Genomic DNA, 16774 nt, shown 5'->3' with positions numbered 1-16774 from the left:
ATTTATATTAATAATAGCTACTTTATGTTCTTGCCAAGTTAGCCATCTACATTTAGAGAGATATCAATAAATCACTGTATTGGATTTAGGCAAGGTTTTTGTAGCAGGGGGGCTGTAGGGGTGACCTCTCTGAGAAAATCCCAGAAGCTGCTCTACAGAGCCATCTCCAGCTTGTTCCAAAAGGGACCCACTGCTGGCCAGAGCTGAGCCAGGGAGCAACACTGGCTGTGCCTCTGGGTGTGCAGATTTAAGTATATAAGAAAATACTGCTGTGCAACAGCAGCTGGGAGAGTGAGGAATGAGAAAATGTAGAGAGAAATAACCCTGCAGACAGCAAAGTCAATGAAGGAGGCCAGGAGGTGCTCCAGGCACTGGAGCAGCAGTTCCCCTGTGGCCTGTGGAGGGGCCCATGGTGGAGAGGCCCCTGGTGGAGCAGGCTGTCCCCCTGCAGCCCATGGGTCCCACACGGAGCAGATCTCCACGCTGCAGCCCGTGGAGGAGCCCCTGGTGGAGCAGGTAGATGTGGCCTGGAGGAGGCTGCGGCCCATGGAGAGCCGCTGCAGGAGCTGCAGCCTGTGGAGAGGAGCCCACGCAGGAGCAGGGGGTCTGGGGGATCTGCCGACTTTGGGGGACCCATGTTGGACCAATTTGCTCCTGACAGATGGACCCCGTGGTACAGACCCATATTGCAGCAGTTGTTGAAGAGCTGCTGCTTGTGAGCAGGCAGGACCAGCCCACGCAGGATCAGTTTGGGAAGGAGTGGCATCCTGTGGGAGGGACCCTACACTAGAGCAGGGGCAGAGAGTGACTGTGAAGGAGTGGCGGATGATGAAGCGGTAGGGTCTGACTGCATTCCTAGGGTCTGACTGCATTGCCACCGTTCCCCATTGCCCTGCGCTGCTCAGGGAGGAGATAGAAAAGGGTAAATGGGGGGGTGGTGGTGGGGGAAGTGGTTTTTATTTTGCTTTTAGTTTCTTACTGCTCTAGTCTGTTAGTAATAGGCAATAAATTATATTAATCTCCTTATGCTATGTCTGTTTTATCCATAATGGTAATTGGTGAGCAATCTCCCTGTTCACATCTCAACCTGTGACCTTTTTTCCAAGATACTTTCTCCCCCTTTGCCTTTGAGGAGGGGGAGTAAGAGAACAGTGCGGTGGGTTCAGCTAGTTATCACTGTGAAGCTACCACAACCCCCTTTTATAAGCAATACAAGTGCAATTTATTCTGTTCACCCCTCTGTTTTTGCAATATTCTTTTAATGAGACTGGCAGTTGTCTGAAAAATGTACTCTAGTTTTCTAGCTTTAATTCACTATTACAGAATTGAACTACATCACTTTCATAGGTCTTAGATATACATATGTCTTGCTAAATTACACGAACCATTTTTGCTTTCATCAGAATGTTTAAAAGCAGAACTCTGTTGGAATGACAGATCTTGGTTTTGTTCTGAAATGATGTGTTATTTATTGAAATATATTCAATTTCATTAAATCAGGTTGTAATGATAATGCATGTTTATAACAGTTAAGCACTTTTTCCTTCAACTGTTTTTTTTTTGTTTGTTTTAAGTCCAACATATTTTCCTGGTATCTACAGCAACTGATTATGTTAGAACTATGTATGCAGCCCTGTCTAAAGTTTATATCTGAACATTTTGTAGAAATACAGGTTTGTGTAAAGAAACCAAAAAGTGAATCATTGGTACTTCAGACTAGGTTTTACTGTAGCATGCTATGTGTTATTACAATAGTGCTTTTACATATCAGGACTTACTGTGTCAACAGATACTCCATGTTTTAATTCTCTCGATATTCCATAGTAGGAGGAGGCAACCATCCTCTTCTTGTTCCTTATGACACTCTCACAGCCAAAGAAAAAGCCAAGGACAGAGAAAAAGCACAGGATATTCTGAAATTTCTGCAGATTAATGGATATATTGTCTCCAGGTAATTTTCTGTTCACTACTAGTGTCACAGAAGGTTTCTAATACTCCTTCGTAGTGTTTTTTATTTTTATTTTTTCATTTTTTCCCCTATATTAAAAACAAACAAACAAAACCAAAGGGTCATATTAAGGTTTCAGTACCTGAGGGTAAGGATCAGCTTCTTTATATGGAACACTGTAAGGAAGAAGTGTTTTATGGTTTTTAGGGTTTGCAGAAAGTACAACTATTGTTCTTCAGAATGCATACATGCATGTGTATTCTGTCTCTCAACATTGTAACATACCTCCTTCTTTCTACCGTGTCTCCATACAGGCACGTCATACACCTACACCTATTTGTAGAAATCTGTAGACAATTGTGTTGATAAGAAAAACAGTTTCATTTCTAAAATCTACTACTCCTTTCTTTAACTGAGTTGATTTGTAGTGTTAGTGAAATAGAGTGAAATGAAAACAATGTTTTTAAAAAATTTTCCTGATACAGTCTGCAGCATAAATGTAATAATAGTGAATAAATGTAATAATCAAAATAGCATGAATAGTTCAGTTAGCATACATTCTCTGCAAAATTCCCTTTGGCTTTAATAGGACATATATTTACCTACTAAATACATTGTGAATAAAATTTTAATTAAATTAATGTCTGCCTCATCAGTATGGCTTAGGAAATATGAATCACTAGGAAAGACTGAAAGCATATCTGAGATTTGTAGTTATATGAATATTAGTAAGAGAATGAAACAAGCACAGAGATGGATTTAAGTAATCGTTGCGAATGAATTAGCTTAGCACATCTGCCTAAAATCTGCCCACTTCTGTTCTTTTAAATTTTATATGAAATTCAGTCCATTTATAGAGTCCCACAGCATATTTAATAATTCTAGGTAGAGTCTTTCAAGATAGCTAGAATAATACAATTTACTTGCCTTCAGCAGACTAGCATGTATGAAGAGGGATGTCAGCAAAGGTTATTTTTCTCATCCCCTGTCAAAATAAAAAAAGACTGGTCATCTGTGTTCAAGGTTACACGTTCCTTTTGGACTAATCCTTTTTATTACTGTCTAACTTAAACACAAGTGAAAAGTGGCTTTTGGTTTTTAGAGGAGTGGAAGGCTAAGAGGGATGGTAATATACTTGTTAACTTGGACACACTTATCATCTGGTAAGTAGTTCCTGCCTTATCTGCATCCTCCTGTGCCAGTAAAATGCAGATATTTCTATTAAGATAAACTCCATGTACCTGCTGCCCCTGTGTCTACTGTGCTGTCTAAACAAACAAGCATCTGCATCATGTTTTTCCTTTGTCCCCTTACCACTTGACTTACAGCCATACATGCCTTCCTGTCCAGTCTTTTATTTGAGTGTGACCATTCTAATTCATCCCATGACCCTTCAAACCTTAACTTTCATCTTTAACCAAGTCTAGGAGCCCAGATCTTTTTCAGAACTGGTAACTAGGGAATCTGTGGGATGTAACTTGCCTGTGAATTTAAGCATGATTCCCAGAGCTACCTGCACATACACACAAGGGATGCTGACGTGCCCAGCTGCACTGACTTCTACGGACAAAGTGCTGCCTTCAACTCATGTATAAAACAATTATAGACAGTCAAGCCCCCTTCCCCCACTTCAGATGGTAAAGGTTGAAGTTCAGTAGTGAAAGCATTCTACCTCCTTTCCCTTTCTCTCCAAGTTTACAAGCATGCGCACATTCATGGATCCTTTGAGTACCAGCACAGCCTCTGTCTGTACAATACCTTTGCCTGGATGTTGAGCTCTCTTGCCCACTTCAGAGGTCTCTTTCTTGCCAGCTGGTCCATTTTGATACTCATAAGTGAACTGATGCCTACATTCATGCTAGTTTCTCACAAACACTTTACACTTGCGGGTACCCTCGAATCGTCTGCTCATCTGATACATCTGCTCAGACATGAGGCCTTCTACTCACTGTCTAGTCTGGCTTGAAGTTTGCTAGTGAATTGCCCTTGTGCACCCGCATGCACACTGGGTTTGGAGAAGAAAAAAACATTTAATTCCTCCCAAGCAGCCGGCATTCAGGCACGTAGGCTGTGACCCATGGTCCCTCTCCAGCCCCTGCTGCTGAGACTCTCACCTTACTGACACTGTCCTCCTACCATTGGCTGGTTTCTGGGACACACACCATTCCTGCCCCAGCGGCTGGCAGCTGAGACTCCCACTTGCTCCAGTTGCAGACACCACAGGCTAGGAGCACCCACCAACCATCTGACTCCAGTTGTTAGCACCAAATCCATTCAAAGCAGTTCCCTGGAGAGCTGGAACTCTGGGCTCAAGGTATGCAGGACCTATGGAGACATTACCAAGAGCTATCTCCTTTCCAACTATTGATGGTGAGACCCTCACTCTCTCCAGTTGCTGGTGCCACAGGCCCACAGGCACTTAGAACCCCAGTCTGATTCCAGTTGCTGTCCTAGTATTCAGTCCTCCTGGTCTTGCCAATACCTGGCCCTTACTCCTTGCAGCACACACATATAAATGATGTGGTGGGTTACACAGAGGGATAGTTAAGAAAGGATTTAAGAAGACAGGACAGACTGTGGTGATCAGGTGCAGTGTTTAGTTGAACAGCTGTTACTGACTGGCCACAGTTTGTGTGACTGCCCCCTTTTTGTCTATTACCTGCTTTGATCGTCCTTGATTCCCTCTCCCCTTCACATTCCATCATTAGCTTTCATAGTGCCAGTGATCCATTTGGATATCCCAAATCCTCATGTTATTCAAGTTCCCCTCTCTTAAGAGTTAAAAAATCCATGTGGCTCTCTCCAAAGTTGTGTCTGTAGTTTCTTAATGGCCAATCGATGACTAACTGGAGAGTTTTGTTTTTTGACATTCTCTCCCTTATTCCTTCTCTACCACATTTTGTGTTCCTCTTTATGGCTTCCTTCTTACTACCACCTTTTACACTGAGAGGGTCCTTAATCAGATAACCTTAATGAAGCATATGCTCCCACCTTAGAATTAATTACCATTAAAATATATTCATCAACATTCCTTGCAGTCTTCACAAATTTCACTTACATCCACAAAAAATTCTCCACACCAAAATCAACATAACATTATCACAACACCAACAAAGGTGGACAATTTACACACTCCACCCCTCGTCACTTCACCACCTTCCAACACAAATTCTTCACAATTATTACACTCTAACAATATTCAGTCCATATTTCCCAATTATTGTCATTATCTCAAATTCCTTCAGCCCCATATGTACCCTGATAAGTATCAGCTGAGAAAGCAGTTTTAGTTGTAGAATCTCTCTGAACCCTACAGCAATGAACCCATCTGAACCCATCAGCAATGTTCTTAATTAGAACAGAAATGAGACTATAAAGACAGTTATGTTTGGTAGGTTTACTTTTTTAACTTGCAAAATAGCTATGTACATGGTTCTGACAATGGAGTGCCAAACTACCTTGCTGGTAAAGCATAGCTTTCTTATTTTCAGTCGTTAGAGCCCTGGTCCTGCAGAACCACTTAAGTCATTACCAGTTTATTGCTAGGAGACAATGGCCTACATCATGAAACTGCTCTGCAAATTAATAGTTGATTTGTTGAAAGAAGATAGGCTTTTCATATCATACTATGATGGAACACAGTGGGAAAAGCAAATTGCAATTCCAACACTTTTTTTCTTTCCCCCCCGCTCCCCCCCCCCCCCCCCCCCCCCCCCCCAAAAAAATTCATAAATGCTACATAGCTATTCAAAGTTCCTTCAGTTGAACAGAATTCTAGGCAAAAGTCATGATGAGGGAGACTAGATTTACTTCAGGCTTGTTTGTTTAAATCAAAGTATATTGGTAGTTTCAAAACTTCCTCGGTCAAAAATCAATCCATGGAGGACATTAAAAGATGGTAATACCTTACAGGTAAGGGAAAGAAATTAAAATGATACTGGATTAATCTGAGTAGTCACCTTTACTGCCAGCTTTCTATCTGGGAAATCTTAATTGCATCTTAACAAATGGCTCAAAAAGTAAATAATTGCAAGAGTACTGTTTAATGTAAACTGAACCATTCTTATGTGAATAAGTGGTTAAGTATTACCAGAGAAAATGGCATCAGAAGAGGTAAAACTAATCTGATTCCTTCTACACACATAAAAATTGACTTACTTCTTATTTCAGAGGATTTAAGGACCTGGAATTGGACACACCTTCCATTGAGAAACGCTTTGCCTACAGTTTCCTTCAGCAACTTATAAGATATGTGGATGAAGCCCATCAGTATATTTTGGAGTTTGGTATAGTACTCCTTCTTCTTTTTCTTTTATTAAGAAGTTTGAAATTATAAAAACAACCTGAAATTTTCCAAAAATAAAAATTTCTTGGACAAGGAGTTTTTCCTCTAGCTTTCTGTAGTTGATGATGAATTTTGAAGAGTTATGTATTTCAGATTCATTCTAGTTTCCCATATTCATTCTTCATATGAAAATGTAATGAATAAAGAATGAATGGTTTATGTATACCAGATTATTCAATAGTATGTGACTTTCATAGCAACTGGGGGAAGAGAACCAAGTTTAATTTCATTTGGGTAGTTCTAACCAATAATTCTGTTGTATAAAAATGTCTGCATTAAATGCATTAAAAATTTGGTAATTTTGTTTCTCTTGGGAACTACAGGAGAAAGATGTTGAAGTAGAATCAGAGTTCAGTCTTCCAAGTGTTGCCTATAACTAGAAAAATACACATGTAGAATCAGATTTTCATCTCAAATAAGTATCCATATCTCTTTAGACTATGAGATGTCTACACATCTGTGACTATTTGGACAATTTTTCTTTGCACGTTTTATTTGCTGTGACTTTTTTTTCTCAGAAGATTGTCATAAAATGCCTCTAACTCCTGTGTGTGGTATCTTAAATCTACATCTAAAGACCAACAATATTATTTATAGTGTACACTTTTTAAGAAAATGCAGAATAGACTGTAGTTGGGATATATAATAGGGAGCTAAATTTTCTTCTCTCTGCAGATGGTGGCAGCAGAGGAAAAGGAGAACACTTTCCATATGAACAAGAAATCAAGTTTTTTGCCAAAGTACAGTATATCTTTGCTCATTATTTGTCAACATAGTAAGTAGTTGAAGTGAGAAAGTGTTAGTGAATGTGATTATTTTTGTTATATATACAGCTTTCTGTGTTAAATAATTATTTTGATGACTGGAAGCAGTAGTAATAAAAATAACTTGAAAATAATGTAGGGATGAAATACAGACATGAAAAAAAAACAAACCTACAGGATTGTATTCTTACTGTCATTATTCCCTTTCTCCATGATATAAAATTAATCAGGTGATGTTATTCATAACCTCCTTACATTTTCTCTTTACTGGCTTTGTCTAGTTCAGAAGACTTTTCTCTTTCACACTCTTTAGGCAGCTAAATATGAGCAATAGCTACTGGAATTAATACAGTCATGTACCTTTCCCTGTCACCTTCCTTATCTCTTTCCTTGTTTTAAAACAATACTGATGTCTTCATCACAGAATGGTTGAGGATGAAAGAGATGAAGGAGGTCATCTGGTCCAAGTCCACTGCTCAGGCAGGTCACCTAGAGCAGGCTGTCCAGGACCATGTCCAGATGGCTTTTGAAGATCTCCAGGGAGACTCCACAACCTGTCTGGGCAACTTGTGCCAGTGCTCAGTCAACATTACTTTTTTTTTTTTTTTTAATGTGTTTTCGTACGTTCAGACAGAACCTCCTATGTTTCAGTTTGTGCCCCTTGTCTCTTGTCCTGTCATGGGACGCCACTGAAAAAAATCTGGCTCCATCTTTACACCCTCCTTTTAGATATTTATTTACACCGATGAGATGCCCCTAGGCCATTTCTTCCCCAGGCTAAATAATCTCAGCTCCCTCAGCCCCTCCTCATATGAAAGATCCTGCAGTCCTTTAATTATATTTGTACCCTCCCACCCCCCTGGACTCTCTCCAGTATGTCCATGCCCTTCTTGTACAGAGGAGCCCAGGACTGGACACAACACTCCAGGTGGGGCCTCACTGGTGCTGAGTAGAGAGGAAGAATCATCTCTCTTGACCTTCTGGCAACTGTCCACCTAATTCAGCCCAGGATGCTATTGGCTTTCTTTGCAGTGAGGGCTCATTGCTGACTCAAAGTCAGCTCGGTGACCACCAGGATGCCAGGCTTTTCTTAGCAGAGCTGCTTTCAGGGTGGTCAGCCTTTACTATGTGAAAGGCTATATAACCCCCACTATGTGGGGTTATTCCTAACCCCACTATGTGGGGTTATTCCTCAGCAGATGTGGGACCTTGCATTTCCCCTTGTTGAACTTTATGAGGTTCCCATGAGCCCAGTTCTCCTCCTTATGCCAAGAAGGATTTATGTATTATAAATTAAGAAAATCTACTTACAGCTTTGGCATTCAAAAGCTCGTATGTTGCTTGCATATTCAAAGTGCTTTTTCAATTCATTAGTAAATAAGCAAAGGTAGGCGTTTGCAGCGTTTTCTAAACGTGGTATCTTTGCAGTAAATTGTAATCTCTTGAAGTACTTCCATAGTGCAATACTTGCCAAGTTTGTTGACTCAGAAATTCTTTTGAATTTCTTTTGAAACCATGCACCCAAAAGGAAGCAATTTGAGATTCATGTTGACTGTTTATTTTGGATCTCTTCCTGGCTGAAACCTGTAGCAGTACTGAGTAATGGTCACCACATGAAGTAAATAAGAAAACTTCTGTGGACAAGCCCTTAGTGAGTGAGGGTGTTTTTGGAGTTCTGGGTAGCAATTAACATTAAATGCCATTAGTTTGCTGACAGTTCTAGGTGAATTTTTCTCAAACCTACCTATGTTAAAAGGCATGAACAGCAATAGTTGTTTCTGGGTAAGTAGTATTGGACAAATATTAAATTGTGAGATAAAATTAAATTATACTTTCTGGTTTATACTCCTAAAGAAAACAGGTCAAGTCCCAGAGATAATATAAAAAAATAAATAAAAATATATTTTAAAAACTGCTGCCTTAACTGATGACATTTTAAGTATCTTGAATAATAATAATAAAAAATAATAAAGAACTAGACAGACACTAAAGAAAAAATACTAGGAATTTGAAACAGAATACACATTTGAAATCTCTTGTCTGTAGCTGTGACTTACAAAGAATAATACAGAACATAGCAAAAAAAGCCCTGAAATAACCACTTCTTTCTGATGTAATTGCAGGTTGTGCTCCCTTTGATTGATCAGTATTTCAAAAATCATCGCCTGTATTTCTTATCTGCAGCAAGTAGACCTCTCAGCAGTGGAGGCCATGCCTCTAATAAAGAGAAGGAAATGGTGACAAGGTAAAATTTAAAATAATTTTCATGTGTGTGCATATGTGTATGTCTTTAAACAATGCAGTTTATTGTCGGTAAGTGAGAAGTTCCGGCTTATTTTTTTAAAACACAAACATTAACTTCCTTTTCCCATTGAGAAAATTCATTGTGTAAAATGAAGAAGGGAGTTCAGAGTTACAATTATATGATGTTTTAAAAGTTAGCAGTGCTGATTTTTTTGCATGCAGGGAACTTAATTTATGTGCAACAATTCCTCTGTTGCATTGTCTGTTGCACAAGATGTGTAATTGTGTATCAGCTCCCACTGTTGGAAATAAGTATATACTGAAACCATTATTCCTGCAACATTTTACATTTAAAAGAAAAAAAAAATATATAACTGCGTTTTAGACAGTACCATTATTACTGCTCCCCGTAAAAAGTAAAATGAGTGGCATTCTTTCTGCTCTTCAGTTTTCTAAATAGTGACAATGGTAGTAATATGACAGAAATATACCCTTGATCCTTTCTCTGAAGTTATCCATTATTAGACCATCTCTCCAAGAGATGTTTTCACTTAATCTCACTTTTGATTGAATTGAAACCCATGTTTCCAATTTAGTAATGTGGACTACAAGTTTAAAACAAGACCAACTGCATGCCTGCACAGTACAGGTATCATGGATGGCTGTTACTAGGTACCAAAACAGGCAAAACTGAATTGATGCTATAGGGAGACAGCCAATTGATGGTCATACAGACACGAGGGGTTTTCAAGATTGTATGAATACTGAGCAGAATTTCTAACAGCAATATTGAGCATAAGTAAGTAATGACCTTGACTCTTGTGTCATTTCATGGACTGATTTGGTCTGGCAGCTTGGCTGAATGGCCTTCTCCAAAGAATGAAAAAATTCTTTCAAAGAGCATGCATCTAGATTATTTTCCACTATGTGAGCTGCTATATTTCTTTCTGTAATATCCTGGATAACAATATTTTAGCAGTTGTTAAGTAAAGCCTCTTCAATAAATCCCACACTTCTAGAATATTTCAAACATGGAAATATCAGCATACATGCTGCATGGATTCAGGACTTCTACACATATGCTGTCTAGTTGTGTGCATGAGATTTCCAAATTTGTAGCCCAGCAAAAAGATCAGAGCTGCTGTCAAACAATTGAGTTGTGTGTCTTCTAGAATTGCCAGCCAATGACAATAAAACACAGGCAAGGAAACCTGGATAAATGTTAACTATAACCAGTGCTGTTGTGCAGCTGATTTCTTGAGTGTCAAGCTAATGGAAAGTGCGTTATATGATCCATTTTCTGAAGCCATTTTAAGGGATTCCCATCATTTTTTTCCCTCATTTGTAGAGAATTCTTCAAAGCTAAATTTTGGATTTTCTGTTGAGTTTTCCCTTTAGATATGTTTGAGTGTGACTCTTATGTAGGTTTTTCTTCAAACCAAAGGCAGTTTCTGGCTGCTTGCTTTTTCTGATGAAGATTAGCTTGCATTTTTTGAACTATGGAAGAGTATTTCGCATATCGTTAATGCAGTGACTGTCAAGAAATGCAATAAATATTTTGTGTTCAGCAAATACATTAAATTCAGATCAATTTTCTGGGAACATATGGGTCAGACCTCTTCCTGAAATAGTGTGACATTATCTTCCATTTATTTGTAAACAACATCGTCAGGATTGGAGTTTTTGCATTTCTTCTTCACTATACCATCTTACAAGTCCTTGTATTACTGCAGTTATGTAGAATTATTTCTGGACATGAGTCTAAGTACTAGACATTTAGACTTTTTTTTTTCTGTGAATTTACACTGTTGACGGTGGAGGATAATAGGTTCAGTCTGACTTTGTGAAAATATAGCATCTGCTGAATGTTACAGTCAGTTGAGTGACATTTGTATGTTAGAAGAAAAGATAGATTGAGAGCTACTTAATGGCTTCATGGTGGACACAACATTTATATGACAGTAACATACACCCACTTTTCCTGTTGGACTGGATGACCCAGGATCCTCAGAATATAAAGTGTATATGCCTGCCTCATGGTATAAGTGAACAGAGATCCCTGAAGATGTACAACCAGACTCTTTTCTAAAACAGAGCAGTTGCTGTTGCTGTAATGGATCACTGTGCACAGGCTAATAAGGTGGATTCAACACCACATTAACCTGGCTGTTCCAATTCTGGACATAAATGTTTCCATTTGGCACCATGCTCTCATCTGTCAATGGAACAACATGCTCAGATCTCATCCATGAACTATGCAGACATGCTTATGTGTCTTTTGCTTTTATATCAGAAGTTGTTAACTGGCCCTTATGCCTAGTAATTAAATAGCTTAATAAAATGACATAGTATTGTTCATGTCATTTTAACAGATGCGGGTTTTTGCAGCACAACAAATAACACCAAAATTTATGTCACTGTTGTAGAAAATTCTCAGACTGAATTTGGACATGAAGATTGAACTAATCTCTCCTAAATTTGGAGGCCAGGTCAATTTGGGTAGGACAGTGTGGTCCTGCTTCTATGAACTAACACAAAACTTCATTCTTCTGAACGGAACACTGCTCATCAGTACAAAAGTAATTTACACATATGAAATTAAATCATTGATCGTATCCATTTTTGTTTGTTTAAAACCATATAAGAAGCTATCTTTTATGTTGAGTTACATTGTTTCTCATGTTGTCATGTTTTAAAAAGCAGCGTATTTAAAAAGAAATTCTCACTGTGTTCAAGACAAGATCTAAATTGGATTAGCTAAACATCTACCATCAAACACTTCAATTAATCTGATTTCCTTACCTTTTGTTTTCAAATTATCAGTGATGTCCTGAATAGCACACTGACCATATTTTACTTCTTAAAGCTTCAATGGTAATTTCCCTGTGGGTTTTCATATAGGACGCTTTTATATTAATTAGCTTTGCTTTTATTTTTATTTTTTCTTGTTTGTTTCTTTAATTATAATATGTGCTTATTTAACCATGTTTGTTAAGGATATGCACTTAAAAACTCTTTCTTTAGTACTCTGTCCCACATTCTGCTCAGATAATTGATTCTTTCTGCGTGACATCATGTTGCTTTTCCTGCTCATATATCAGCTGTTATTTTTATCTCCCCCCCTCCCTTTTTTTTTTTTTTCTTTTTCCTTCTCTTCTCTTTTATTTTTCTTTTGTCTTCAGCCTGTTCTGCAAACTTGGAGTTCTTGTCAGGCATAGGATTTCACTGTTTGGTAAGAAGACCCTTGACAAATACTAGCATGGCCATCACTTGGTTTTCTTTGCCATTTTTGCATTGTGTTATGTGCTGCTTTGTTGCATGCTGCATGGCTGCATGGCTGAAATGCATGGTCTTCACAGACCACTAATTGTTTAGGCTGGTAGATCACAGAATTTGTTAGTTGAAATAAAAAGCTTTTGTAGTAATCAGGTGGTGGTGGGAGATGTTGTTTTGTTTTTTGTGTGTCTTAACCAACATCTGGATTTCATGACTCTACCAAAAAATTTGACTGAGTTATTTATAAACACATATTTGTTATTTTTTATAATTCATTTGGGAAAAAGGGAGTATCAGAACTACACATTTGTATTCGAAAATCATTTAGGAAAATTTGTAGTAGGCTAAAATGCTTATTGATGTTCTGTGGAATTCTTAAATATTTCCAGATATGCTTGACTCCACATATGCATGTCTACAGTCTTTCTGTTATTATGTGAATCTAACAGGGTCTGGGTACTTGTCTTATACCACGTGAAATCACTTAATTGAAGTCAATTTGAAATCTGTGTCAAGTTTAAACACTGTATGTAATGCGTGGCACAGTCATTAGTCTGAAATTTTTTCTTAAGCCATGATGATAGGAAATAGCACATCCTATGCATGTATAGCTTCTATGATGGATGTATTGCAAACTTCAGCATCCATGAACATATCTAATTGGGTAATTATCTAGCTGATTAGAATTTGATTAAGATAACATGCATCTAACTCAGCTCCTACGTATTTCATTCAATTTGAAGAGAAGGAATTCATTTGCTGCAACATTGTAGTGTTCGGAAACATTATGAAAACAATTAAACTGAGAAGAAAGAGTGGAAGTTATTTGGGGGATGTTGCTTTTAAATGTGTTTTGGGATGATCTGAGTGGGTTTTTGTGTTAAGCCAAAAGATCATAGAAGGAATGAAGTTATTCCTGCAGCTGTGTGGTGGTGCTGTAGCTTTTTGTGAAAGGTGGAGTATGTCAAAAACCTACACATAAGATCTGGTTTATACCCTAGGTTATTTCTTCAAGGAATGAACTAGTTCAGGTATACTTTTTTTTTTTTTTTTGGTAATACTTGCTGTTGTTGCTATTTGAATCTGTTTTTCTCTCTCTTTTTTTTTTTTTTTTCCTAAAATGTGTAACATTTCAAGTTCAAAATCTGAGTCAGTGTAACTTCTAGAGTACTAAAGAAGGGATGTTTTCTGTTCCACCTCTCACAGCTTACTTAGTTTCTGTTCTTAGGCTGGGTTCAAGTTGTAGGAGAAGTTAGATCAGATGGTATCAGATGAGTATTCACCACAGCTATGGTTTAGTTTTTAACTCAAGTTTCCTAGTGTGCAATAACTAAGAGAATACAAAGTCTTTATGCCAACACAGAAGTATACTGTATTTTTCCGTGAGTTATGACAAGGTCACAGTAAGACTCCGAAGCATGGTTGTTACTGTGAACATACTAACTCAAGTCAGTCACCTTACAGCTTGCTTTACCTTGACTGCTAATTATTTCATGTTAGAAAACCCAATCAAAAGAATTGTACTTCTTGTAGCAATACAAAGGCCCATGCAGAAGAGGTGAAGATGCTCATGAGGACAACCTTTAAGAACACAGCAGGAGCCTAGAAAATTATTTTTGCATTTTGGAGGCTCCTTAAATGAGCAAGAGTTGCTTGATAATAACCTTTTGGGATGGTGTGGAGTTTGCTATTTTACTGACATTCCAGATAGGTGTTTTATATTTATTGTGAATTTGAATGGTACTTCTGAGGATACAGCTGCATGTGTGAAAGTCATTAGTAAAAGTCCTGTAGTATAAACTGTATGTAAGTCTTGATAAAATGGGAAATTAAACATAAAAGTCTTCTAGAGTGAATATAAGCAGTTAATTGCATCTGAGATCTAAGATGGTCACTGAGACTATGGAACTGTAATTCAGCATGGAATTATTATTTCTTTACATTTTGAAAGTAGATTTTGACCCCAATAATCTACTATTTGTTTGAGAGCTGTATTCCTGCATCAATAAGATTGATTTATGGTCATTATTATTAGTGGGCTGGATTCTAAGGTTTTTAGTGAATAATTTTGGAGAGCTGAGGATTTTAATATATATTTTCTTGTTTTAAAAACCAAATTTCTGTGAGTAGCTTGATTCACTTTCTATGCTGTTAAATCTCTGGTAAGACATTCTTTCCATGTATGTAAGAAATTAAAAAAATATATAAAAATCTCCATATAAGTAATGCAGTGCCACCTAACCTGAAATAAAAATTAGCTGAATAAGACTAATAATAAGAGTGGCCTGCTTTTGCTCACTCATTTTGGGAACTTAGAGAAACTAATCAGAAGAGGACTTCACTTCAGATAACTAAACACAGTTGTACTGTTCATGGCATCAATTGCATTTGTAAAACATGCTGAACAGTGCTCCATCCATCAACCTAATACTTATGTTAGCTCTTGGGGTATGTTTAACCTTAAAACCTCTTGAACTTATGTGTTTTAATATTTGCATATGTCGGGTCTCCATTGTTTTATTTTAACATTTAGTTGTATGAAGAGTTATGTTAAAGAACAGCTTGTTTAGCTTTTTATCCTGTTGTTGTACCTATCTGCTCTCTTTTCATGATTTAGTGGAATTTTATATACTACATATTCATTTCTACAATCAGAGTGTCTTATGTCTAGCTTTCAGGCTTCTGAAAACCAAGTACATATTTAATAAAAATGATATTTTTATTTAATGAAAGTATGTATATCCACTGAAATATTGGCAATAGTAATAAAACTGATTTTATTAGAAACCCCCTAGTTTCAGGTTTCATGACTCAACTTTAAAAAAAACAGCTGGCCTTCTGAAATTGACTTCTGTACTCAGATTGGAAGCGAACTGAGTCTTGAAATGTTCAATTTAAAAGTTTTTTTACAAATCGTATTGGTGGCATTTTAAAGTAAAATATTCAAAATACTTGTTTTTGTGTTATTTTTTTCTTTATGTGTTTTAGAATCATAGCGAAAACAACTAAATGCCTGGCATCAAACAAAAGCAAGACACAGAATTTCCACTGACTGTAAACCTCCATTTCAGAGCAAATTGTATTTTTAAAGATTTTTTAAGAAATTCTGTCTGAATTTATAAACAAGAGGAGACATTACAGGAAAGAAGTTTCATGATATTTTTGGAAGTCTTTTTTAGTGTTATACTGATAAAACTGGCAAAACTTTAATACACGCATTGAAGTGTGCTGTATTTATCATGCTCTCTGAATTCTCCTCTGATATACCAGTTGAACAGCAAGGTTTTTCCAGATTACTGAACTCAGTGTATATTTAGAACTAAGAAAAATGTTTTTCTGTTTCTTTTAAAGTGGATTAACTGATTGGCCTCATTTTTCCTTTAATTAAATGAAAAGTGGCAAGTGTCTCATTAAATTGCATATACAATGCTAGCTTCCAGAATATATGAATCACTGTACTGTCAGAATTGGCAAAATTCAGTTATGCACACCCACCTCTCAAAATGATTTATCCTGAAAAGTCACCACACAATTGCAAGTTGTTTTCATATTATTGTCATCAAAGAAACTTCCAGTAAATTTAAGCTAGATGATTCCAAATAAAAAGTATAGTACTTTAAATAAATGGGGCAGTCATTAAAGCTTTTGTACCCTAAAGCTGAATAATACAAAAACATAAGGTGGAGATTCAAAACTATTACTGATCTTCTGTGAGTTGAGGTAGTCATGTAAATCTGTTTTTGGAGTGAGGCACTGAAGCTGACCCTTTTAGACATTGCTTACCTTGCATAGTCTTTTAATGTTGCTTCAGAACATGTCTTTCACATCTCAGTAGAATTTATGAAAATTTTATTATCAGTGGAAAAACAAACACTGCAGCATCTACTATGGGGATATGCCTAAATCTTGTCTCATTTTCAGAATAACTGGATGAATTTCTTAATCTTCCATCTGGTTGCACCTTAGAAAGTACCTGATTCCTCATAAACACGTGGCTCTTGTGTCTACATGGTATAAATAGATCACCAGGTCTACTTTTCAGGGAAATGGAGTGAGCATCTCTTTACTACACAGCAGCTTTCAGCATATATACATCTGCACATACACTCACATTGTGTGACAATTCAATCCACAGTCTTAAGGCAGCGTTGCCTTGATTGTTTCCCTCTATCCATGCTTTCATTGGCATCATTCTGC

The 16774-nt window shown here is 37.3% G+C and overlaps 1 protein-coding gene across 13 annotated transcripts in view; it reads left to right on the top strand.

The window, feature by feature from the left end:
- RYR2 (ryanodine receptor 2) overlaps window positions 1–16774 on the top strand; it is a 421309-nt gene that overhangs the window by 319974 nt on the left and 84561 nt on the right. For 8 of the 13 annotated variants that reach the window (XR_010830264.1, XM_066993989.1, XM_066993984.1 and 5 more), the window contains 5 exons: window positions 1825–1951; window positions 6119–6234; window positions 6969–7033; window positions 9181–9302; window positions 12484–12533. Coding sequence is in view for 12 of the 13 variants with exons in the window: in XM_066993989.1 (XP_066850090.1) it covers window positions 1825–1951; window positions 6119–6234; window positions 6969–7033; window positions 9181–9302; window positions 12484–12533 (480 nt within the window). In the remaining variant the exon portion in view is untranslated. The remainder of the gene's footprint in view (window positions 1–1824; window positions 1952–6118; window positions 6235–6968; window positions 7034–9180; window positions 9303–12483; window positions 12534–16774) is intronic. The other 5 variants (XM_066993993.1, XM_066993991.1, XM_066993988.1 and 2 more) reach the window with 1 other exon arrangement.

The sequence above is a fragment of the Anser cygnoides genome, chromosome 3 (assembly GCF_040182565.1).
Source record: "Anser cygnoides isolate HZ-2024a breed goose chromosome 3, Taihu_goose_T2T_genome, whole genome shotgun sequence".
Lineage (NCBI taxonomy): Eukaryota > Metazoa > Chordata > Aves > Anseriformes > Anatidae > Anser > Anser cygnoides.
The sequence above is the reverse complement of the archived record's forward strand: the minus strand, read 5'-3'. Positions and strand labels throughout refer to the sequence as shown.